The 9903-nt window shown below is 37.6% G+C and overlaps 1 protein-coding gene across 1 annotated transcript in view; it reads left to right on the forward strand.

Annotated features, from left to right (window-relative positions):
- The window catches only part of TOMM70 (translocase of outer mitochondrial membrane 70), a 44980-nt gene that overhangs the window by 22323 nt on the left and 12754 nt on the right, over positions 1-9903 (forward strand). Inside the window, exons 2-4 of the mRNA XM_019648329.1 lie at positions 4166-4339; positions 5614-5740; positions 9632-9897. Of these exons, the coding sequence (XP_019503874.1) occupies positions 4166-4339; positions 5614-5740; positions 9632-9897 (567 nt within the window). The remainder of the gene's footprint in view (positions 1-4165; positions 4340-5613; positions 5741-9631; positions 9898-9903) is intronic.

Raw genomic sequence — 9903 nt, forward strand, 5'->3', positions numbered from 1 at the left:
TATGTCATACAGTTTGAAAACCACGGGCCTAAGCCTTCATCAAAATTTAAAACTTTTGTGATTGAAAGGATACCATCAGGAAAAACATTCCATAGAATGGGAGAAAATATTAACAAATCATGTATCTGATAATGGCTTATTACCAGAATATATATGGAACTCTTCTCACAACTTAGCAATAAAAAGACAACTTAAAAACAGGTGAAGGATCTGAATAGACATTTCTCTAAAGAATATATACAAATGGCAAATAACATTAAAAGATGCTCAGCATCATTATCTATTACGGAAATTCAAATTAAAATCATGAGACTATCACTTTACACCCACCAGGATGGCAGTAATTAGAAAGATGGACAGTTAAAAGTATTGGTGAGGGTGTGGAGAAATTGAAACTTTTATACATTGCTGGAAAGAATGTAAAATCCCTTTGGTAATTGGTTTGAGAGTTCCTCAAAAAGTTCAAGATAGAGTTATTATGTAACCCAGCAGTTCTCTGCTAGGTATATACCTAAGAGAATTGAATATACTGTATGCCAGCACAAAAACTTGTGCATGAATGTTCATAGCAGCATTATTCCTAATAGCCAAAAAGTAGAAACTCAGATGTTCATCAACTGATGAATAGATGAACAAAATGTGGTATGGCTATACAATAAAATAATATTCAGTCATAAAAAAGAATAAAGGACTGATATGTGCTACCATACAGGTGAACCTTGAAAACAGTGAAAGAAGCCAGACACAAAAGACCACATAATGTATGATTCCATTTTTATGAAATGTCCAGAATATACCAGTTCATAGAAAGCAGACTGATGGATTAGAGGGGCAATGGGGAGTGACTGCTGATGTGTGTGAGGTTTCTCTTGGGGGTGATGGAAATGTTCTGGAGTTAGATAGTGGTGATGGTTGCACAACTCGGTGAATACACTAAAAATGACTGACTTGTCTACCTTAAATGCATGAGCTTTATGGTATGTGAATTATATCTCAATGTAGCTGTTATTTAAAAAAAACAAATTGGAATAAAAAGTAATAGTAATGAACCTTTTCTCATTTTGGGCATGTAGCTTCGAGCAAATGCTCTCATCAAGAGAGGCAGCATGTACATGCAACAGCAGCAGCCTTTGCTGTCCACGCAGGACTTTAACATGGCTGCTGATATCGACCCTCAGAATGCAGACGTGTATCACCACCGAGGACAGGTGAGCTGAACCTGTTTTCTTACCAAGCTCTGACCTTTGGGATGAGAAGTGTGATACCATGTTTGAGTCCTACAGTTTTTTTATATCACTTCCGATAGCTGTGAACAAAGTATCACAGTGGTTTACAGTTTGGTTTGGCATTTATTTATTCCCATCTTGAACATTTGTCCTTATTTTGGTATTTACTTATAAAAAAGAGAAAAGGAGGGCTACAAATGTAGGCTTGCCAGTTCAGGTTTATTTTTCAAGTGTTTCTGGTTCATAGGCTTTCAATGAGTAAAACATTAAAAACATTTAATGAGCATTTTGAGTTAATGTTAGAATCAACAGAATGATTTTTTTGTTTTTTGCAGGCTTCTTGCAAAAAAAAAAATCTCTTCTGAATGGAGTTATGATCTGCATATTTGTTTTTTAGTAAAAAAGTACATAGTGAAGAAAACAATTCCTAATTTTAGCCTCATCTGGGGAAAAAACACAGCTTTATAATCTACTTGTTTAATATGACTTGGAATGCATTATGGTAGAACATATGGGCTACCATGTAATAATAGAAAAGCTGAAGTGCTTTCTAGTAGAGAATCTTACCTACTATTTCTGTCTGTGGAGGGTGTTAAGTGTTGAGATAATCTCTTAAAATTCTTGGCATTTTGATCCTTACTGGTAGTATCTTAAAATTAACTTGAAAGCTAGCTAGTTATCTGATGTCTGATCTGCTTTGAAATTTGAAAGTATAGAAATGTCTAGTTTTCTAGGAGAAAGGGTTTCTTGTTTAAAGAGTGATCAAAATTGCGGGGCCAAAGTGGTGGGTTTACAGTGCTTTTTAAAACATTGGACACCAGTTTTAAGTTTTACAATTTTTGTTTTAAAATTACAAGATTTTCTAGTTCACTGTTTCCAGAAAGTAATTCTCTTTTGCATGAGTACATGCTTAGCATTGTGCGGAGCTGTGATGAGAGACAGCGTACCTAACGGCTGCACTATTTTGAATTGCGTTTATGTATTTCTTCCTCAGCTGAAAATACTGCTGGATCAAGTTGAAGAAGCAGTGGCAGATTTTGATGAATGTATTAGGTTAAGACCTGAGTCTGCTCTGGCACAAGCGCAGAAATGTTTTGCATTGGTAGGTTGTACTTTCTTTTTTATTTTCCTAAACATCATTTTTATTTCCCCATTGTTAAGAAAAATGCATATCTCATTGTCTATACAAAGTCATCTATTTTTTCCCCCAAAGGATGCCTGTAGGGGGAACGTGTTAGTTTAGGGAATAAGAAGTGTGTTCGGATGCTCACTGAGGTACTTGGTCCTGTGTTTCTCCAGATGTATTATGAATTCACCATGATAGGTGTTTGTCTCTGATTTTTGTGCTCGCCTGACCAGTACTGTTCTGCTTCTCCCCCAAAAACTAGTACAAAGAACACAAGCAGTTTGAGGAGGTTAATGCAGTCATAATACCAAATAACTGCTCTCTCATCTTGCCTTTTTAGAACTATTACTATTTAGAAACACAAAGCTGAAAATCAGGCAATATAAGTCCATTGATAGTGAAATGAGGTACTTCCAGTTAGCTCCATAACTTCAGTCCTAAAAGAATTTAGAAATTGGGCCACAAACACATTTACAGTCACACACCCTTAACAACGGTGATCTGTTCTGAGAAATGTGTTAGGTGATTTCGTCATTGTGTGAACATCACAGAGTGCACTTACCCACACCTAAATGGTACAGTCTACTATACACCTTGGCTGTGTGATACAGCCTGTTGCTCCTGGGCTACAGGCCTGTACAGCATGTGACTGTACAAACCAACATGTGAGTAAATCAAGTGCAGGAGAAGATGATGCAACCAAGAGACGCGGTAAGCATGAGCTGTCTGAGGCTGCTGCAGCCTAACACGGCATACCTTTTTGCAGCAGACTTGATATAAGTAGAAAGAGTCCACTCTAATGATAAAATGTATAGTATAGTAAATACAGAAACCGGTAACAGGAGTTTATTATCAGTATCAAATATGACACACTGTACATAATTGTATGTGCTATATACTTTTATACAACTGGCAGTGCAGTAGATATGTTTACACCCGCATCACCACAAACGTGGGTAACGCAGTGTGTCATGATGCTAACGACAGCTGCCCCTGGGCAATAGGAATATGTCAGCTTCATTAAAATCTCATGGGACCACCNAAAAAAATTATTGATGGGCAAATGGTAGATTTGGGATAACAACTGTAATGAAAATGCAGAGTGTTTCTAATGTCTGTTCTACACTGTTGACAGCCTAACAGAAAAAATAGCAACATGAATGATTGTTTTTCAGAATAAGAAAGCCAAATGGCCAATAAACATGAAAAGATTTTCAAGTTCATTAATAATAAGAAAACGGCAAATTAGAATAGTGGAATATTACTTTATACCAGAGTTTTTTAGCCTTGGCACTACTGACATTTTGAATCTGATAATTCCTTGTTGTGGGGGACTGTCTTGTGCATTGTAGAATGTTAGCAGCATCCCTGGTGTCTGTCTGCTGCCAGTAGCTCCTTCTACCATCCCAGTTATGACAATCAAAATGTCTCTAGACATTGTCAAATGTGCCCTGGAAAGTAGAATCACCCCTGATTGGGAGCCACTGTTTTATACCCATCAGACTGGTGAAAATCAAACTAGCTATCACACCTGTTGCTGGCAGGAATGGTGGGAAAGTTGTACATTAAAGCACTACAGCCTTTGTTTTGGAAAAGTCTGAGAGTCTTTTAAATTAAAAATATATAAACCTTTTGGCTTAGCAGTCCTACTGCTGAGACTTTTATATGAAGATATTTATATGAAGCGACTTGCACTGTAGACAGCCATTCTTCCCTCCCATTTTTCTTTTGCCAGTTTATCATTTAATCACTGTGATCTGAATCTATTTCTGAGTAGTGATAATTATTTAATAATTGTTTCCTCTCATTTCAGAACTCTCTTGATAGAGCCCAAGCAGCCAAGAACAAAGGCAACAAATATTTTAAAGCAGGAAAATATGAACAAGCTATTCAGTGCTATACTGAGGCTATCAGTTTGTGCCCTATGGAGAAGAATGTTGACCTTTCCACGTTTTATCAAAACAGAGCTGCTGCCTTTGAACAGTTGGTAGGTATCCTGAGTTGTTTTTTTCTGTTTTTTTTCTCTTTATTTGTATTCTCTGCATTTATTCGTTCAACCAAATTTTATTGACTGTTTCATATATGGAAGGTCACTGTGGTAGGAGCTGGGTGCATAGAACTTGAGGAAGGATCCTGGAGTATAAAGAGATAAAATTGGAGAGGTAGCAGAGGCCAGATCAGGCAAAGCCTTGCAATGGTAAGGAGTTTGGATTTGATTCTGCATGTAATGGGAAATATTTAAGAGTTTCAAGTAGGGCAGGGACATCATCTAAAATTGTCCTCACTGTTCTGTCAAGACTATATTGGAGGGATGCAAGAGTGGAGGCAGGGAGATTGATTAAGGATCTTCTCGTAGTAGCCTAGGTGAGACGTGAAGGAAAGCTGAAGACCAACAGCACTGGATGTAAAAAGTGAAGAGAAGCAGGAATTTTAATAATAGTGGGGTGGGAGAGGAGTGAGACAGCTAAGTAGACAGACTTGAGGAAAGTCTATTTGAGGAGAGTAGTTTGGGCTAAAGATACATTTGGGACTCATCTAATTTTAGGTGTTATGTGATACCAGGGCAATAGATGTGATCACCTAGGGAGAGAGAAGAGATGAGGCCTTGAGGGTTCCAGCATGTAGAGACCAGGGAGAGGGGAGAATTAAGCGAAGAAAATGGAGAAGGAGCAGCCAGTGAGGGAGGTGGAAATTGAGTGGCAGTTCTTTAGAGGTTTGGCAATAATGAGGAACTGAGAAATGGGGTAACAGGTGCAGGGAAATAGGGAATAAAAGGAGGGTTTTTAAAAGATGGATAATACTAGAACAGATTTTTTATGCTCATGGGAATGCTTTAGTAGAGAAGCAGATTAATGGAGAGGCAGGATGGCTAACAGAGTGAAGTCCTTGAAGTGGGGAGTGTAGTCCGTATCACAAGTGGACGGTTGGCCTTGGATGCAGAGGACTGCTTCCTTAGTTATAACAGGAAGGAAGGAGGAGATGACATGGGCACATAGATGCAGGTAGGTTTGTAGATTCGGTGGTAGAAAGATGGCCTAAGTATGTCCTTTGCTTATTTTATAAAATCAGGTTGTTTATCTTTATTAGATATTTATCTGAGCTGTTGTAATGTATTGTGGATATTAACTCTTGTATGTGTTGGGAAAATTTTTTTTTCTATTGTGGGACTCTTACCACTCAGCCTGTTAAGTTTGGAAAACTGATTTCTGTTGAACAGTGCTTCCTTTAATGTGACTTTTTTTTTAATACTTTGAATTGCAGCAAAAATGGAAAGAGGTGGCACAAGATTGTACAAAGGCTGTTGAACTTAATCCCAAATATGTGAAAGCTCTCTTTAGACGTGCAAAAGCCCATGAGAAGCTAGACAATAAGAAGGAATGCTTAGAAGGTGAGGGGGTTTTTGTGTTTCCATATGAAAATTACTAAAGGCTTTGGAGTCATTGGTAAATTTGTATGAAACTCTGTCTGTGATTGGAGAAATCATTTGTATTTAAAAGTTCAAATCTTCTCCAATTCAGACTTTGTTTCCTGATTTAAATTGAAATTGCTGTTATTTGAGTATCGTCTCTGTTCTCAGCTATGGAATTAAATAAATATTAAGATTTGGAGTTGGGCCTGCCAAGTGGCGCGTTAGTTAGGAGTTGGCTTGGGACACCAACTCTGAGCAGCAGGGCCCCGGTACGGATCCCACATGAGGGCCAGTGACACTGCCCTCTACAGCTAAGATGGTGAACAACAGCTCNCAGTGGAAGAAAATGTGCAATTTGGTGGTTTGCCAATGTAATTTGATTCTTTTCCACTCACTGTCATTCAGAGCATCAATTTTCTACAGTACAGTGAGGAAAGAAAATTAAACAGGATCTGATTTCGGTCTGAGGAATTAAAGAATTTGTAATAACTTTTAAAAGGAAGTTATTGTAAAACTTGACTAAATGGAGGGATTGAAAGATTCAGTTGGTTGGTTTTAGGTTGATTTAGACTTTGTTGAATAAAAGTAAGGTATCCATATTTCTGAGGAGTAGAAGCCTTGTGTACCTATCTAGATTTCTCTCTATTCTTTTAACTTGTTGGCTCCCGCTATGACAGCCTCTCCTTGTGTTCAGCATGATACCATTTAGCCCTAAACTTCTAGTAGGCAGGAAAGAGTTCATTGCTAGTTTGTGCTGATGAAATAAGGTCATTACTCTGCCCACAGAATGTTTTTGTTTAGTCTGCACATCTTTAGTAAAAGTACTAAAGATATCTTCAGAATGTTTATAGTCAAACATATGTCTCATATGCATTTAATATGCCACATTATTTAATCTATTCAGTCCCTAGTGTTTGAGGAGGTATAACCGCCATGTTCTAATGACTTAAACATTGTAAACTTTTTGCAAGAAATTGAAATAATGTTTTTCTTTTTGTTATAAATAATGTCAAAAGTAATAGGGTTTCATTATTTTGAAGTTTTATTAGTCACCATAGGGTTCATGTTTATGATGTGTTCTTGGCAGGTTGTACCTTTTAACAGTAAAACTGTCCTTCCTTCTGCACTCCATCTAAGACTTTTGAATAAATTATTTTATCTGAGACTGCCTTCATTTTGTTAGTATTTGCCTTCTGTAAGTACTTTACATTGTTTTTTGACCTGTCATTTTGTTTTAGGTCATGCCTTCTAGGCAGCATGTAGGTAGTTATTTTTTTATTTTTATTTTTTTTTTAGGATTTTATTGGGGAATTGGGGGAGGGGAAGTTAGTTATTTTTTATTTTGAATAGTTTGAAAAGTTTTTGGTGATTGAACCTATTTATAGTTATTGTTATTAGTGACATATCTACTGATTCCTGCCGTGAGTACCCTGCTTTTTGTTCTTGACCCTCCTTTCCCTGCTTTATATTGATTACCTGCCCCACTTTGGAGGTTTATTTTTAGTGTTAAGGAAGTTGTAGACTTCTATTTCTGTTCTTGTGTTCAATCTTAAATGTTAGTTTGGTTAGGTATAAGATTTTAAGTTCAAGGTGTTCTTTCTTCAGAAGTTTGAAGTTGTTAATTCATTGTTTTTAGTACCTATTGTTGATGACAGTCTGACACAAGTTTGGTTCTTTATCCTTTGTAGGTAACCTTTATTTTCTACCAAAAATTTTCAGGAATTTTTTGGTGAAAATTTCACCGTGGTGTGTCTAAAAATGTGTGTCATTTTTCTCCAACTCCAGGAATTTTTCTGCTTCCTTAGATACTCCTTTCTATGCCTTTCATTCTAAACTTCAGCTAGATAAATGTTGGGACTTCTGGATTTATACTATGTACACGTCATCTAACTTTCCCTCCAAACTTCTCACCTCCCTATCCTGTTTCTGTAGCGTTTTGGTAGACTTCCTTGGCTCCACCTTCTACTTGTTAATTTGTTCCTCAGTTATGCCCCCATTCTAACATACAACCCAGCCATTGAGTTAACTGTCATAATTCTTTTTAATTTTCAAGATGCCTACTTGGTGCCCTTTAAAAGCAACCCCGCCCTCCCCTCCCCCAATGACTGTGATAGCTTCATTCCTCTGATGTTAAATTTTCTGTTTGCTTGGGTTATTCTGCTTTCTTAAATACTAGTTTTCTATTTGAGTTCAGTGCCTTTCTTTTGTGTTAGCAATTCGTGACAGTGTGGTCTCTGGGAAGACAGGCAAGGTGTGCCTGTCACTTGTCTCTGGATGTAGGGGATCCTTACTCCTTCCGGATGACACAGCCTTACTCCAGTCTGAATTCTGCTTTTCTCAGTGGAGTGGGAGGACTGTGGAGGTTGCTTCAAATGCAGTCTTTCAGCAATTACCTTGACAGTTGCTCCCCCAGAATCCACAGCTACAGAAGAGATTTCTAGTTGTCTTCTAATTATGGATGTTTTGTGCCAAGGATTTTTACTAAGTTTATGGAACATGATTAAAGCTATTGACAAATGGAAGGTTTTATATTCATCTATTAATTTATTGGTGCTTTATTTGGTCTCTTTCATCCTCCTACATCCTAGTTTTAAAGTGTGCACGTTTCTTGTTGACACTGACTAGCTTAAACTAGCTGGTTAATATTCTGCACATAGATAGTTTCCTTCTTTGTACACTATATACTTTTAAGAAATAGCTATAGCTGTAGTCAGGAAAGGGAAAGAAAAGGTTAATGGAGGGGAAAAGCAGCAAAGAAAAGNGCCGGCCCTTAGCTTCATCATTTTTAAAGTGGGGCTAATACCTTTGAGGGTTATTGTGAGGTTTAAGGGTTACATTTATAAGCATCTAGCAGTTAGGTTCTTAATGAGTAGGGACAATTACTACTTCCATTATGACTTAATAATTATGTTTTCTTAGCCTGGTGACCTGAGGAACAAAACTAGAGTGTAGGGAATATTAGAATGTAATTGTTGGGAAGGTTAGCTCGGAGTTCATAAGATTTTGACCAACAACTTATAAGTCACTTAACCAGTTTTCTCTATTCATAACATGTAACAAATGAAATGAGAAAATATACTTTAATTATAGTACCTTATATTTATTTATTTGTACCTTAAAGCTAATCTTGTGTAAATTCCTTTTCAGTTAAAAAAAAAAATTCCTTCTACAAGCGTCCTTGATAACAGTCATCATCTTAGGAGAATAATGATATTGTGGTCACTGCATTTTAAGAAGGAGAGATGGGTGTTTTTTTAAAGTCCTTTTTGATATGGAAGACTCTTCCTTTAAATTTGCTGCTTTGATATTTCCACCTATTCCTTCTAGGTCTGTTCTTTTAGGTGAAACAACAGCTTCTGGGTGAGATCCCTTCAGATATTCCTCCCTCCAGCCTGCTCTTTTGCAGTTCATTTCGCACAACACAGCCAGAGTGGTCTTTACAAAGCACAGCGTGGGTCACACCCCTTCCCTTGGCTCTGTGGCCCTGAACTCACTTGATTGTTTCCTATTTCTCTGTTCTGTCAGTCATGAAATAACTGATGAGTGCCATCAATGTGTCACAGATATGAAGGTGAATTAGACTTGGCCTTGTTGCAGATCAGTCTGTCATTAGCTCTTTTCATATAACTAAATGTCTAAGTCTGGGCGTAGCCCTAGGTTTCTGCCATTGACTGCTGTTTCCTTTTCCAAAACTCTCCAAGGCATCAAGAAAATCCCAGTCTGAAGCAAAAATCCTGTGTTACCTCTCGCCCCATTACAGTCCCTTGTTGGCTGACTAACTTGTTACGGGGAAATGGACACTTGCTTAACTCGAGTATAGTAATGTGGCGAGTTTTAGCATTTGCTCTTCTCTTAGTAAATAATGTCCTGTGTTCATTTTTATTTTCAGTTCAGGATATTTAAAGGCCAAACAGTATATGGAAGAAGAAAACTATGATAAAATCATAAGTGAATGCTCAAAAGAGATAGACGCTCAAGGCAAGTACATGGCAGAAGCGCTATTGCTACGAGCCACCTTCTACTTGCTTATTGGCAATGCCAGCGCAGCCAAGCCGGATCTGGACAAGGTCATCAGCCTGCAAGAGGCCAGTGTGAAGGTATGCGGAAATACGCGTGTGTGTGGGAAAACTAGCAAATGAAAA

Source organism: Hipposideros armiger, unplaced genomic scaffold (assembly GCF_001890085.2).
Source record: "Hipposideros armiger isolate ML-2016 unplaced genomic scaffold, ASM189008v1 scaffold_125, whole genome shotgun sequence".
NCBI lineage: Eukaryota > Metazoa > Chordata > Mammalia > Chiroptera > Hipposideridae > Hipposideros > Hipposideros armiger.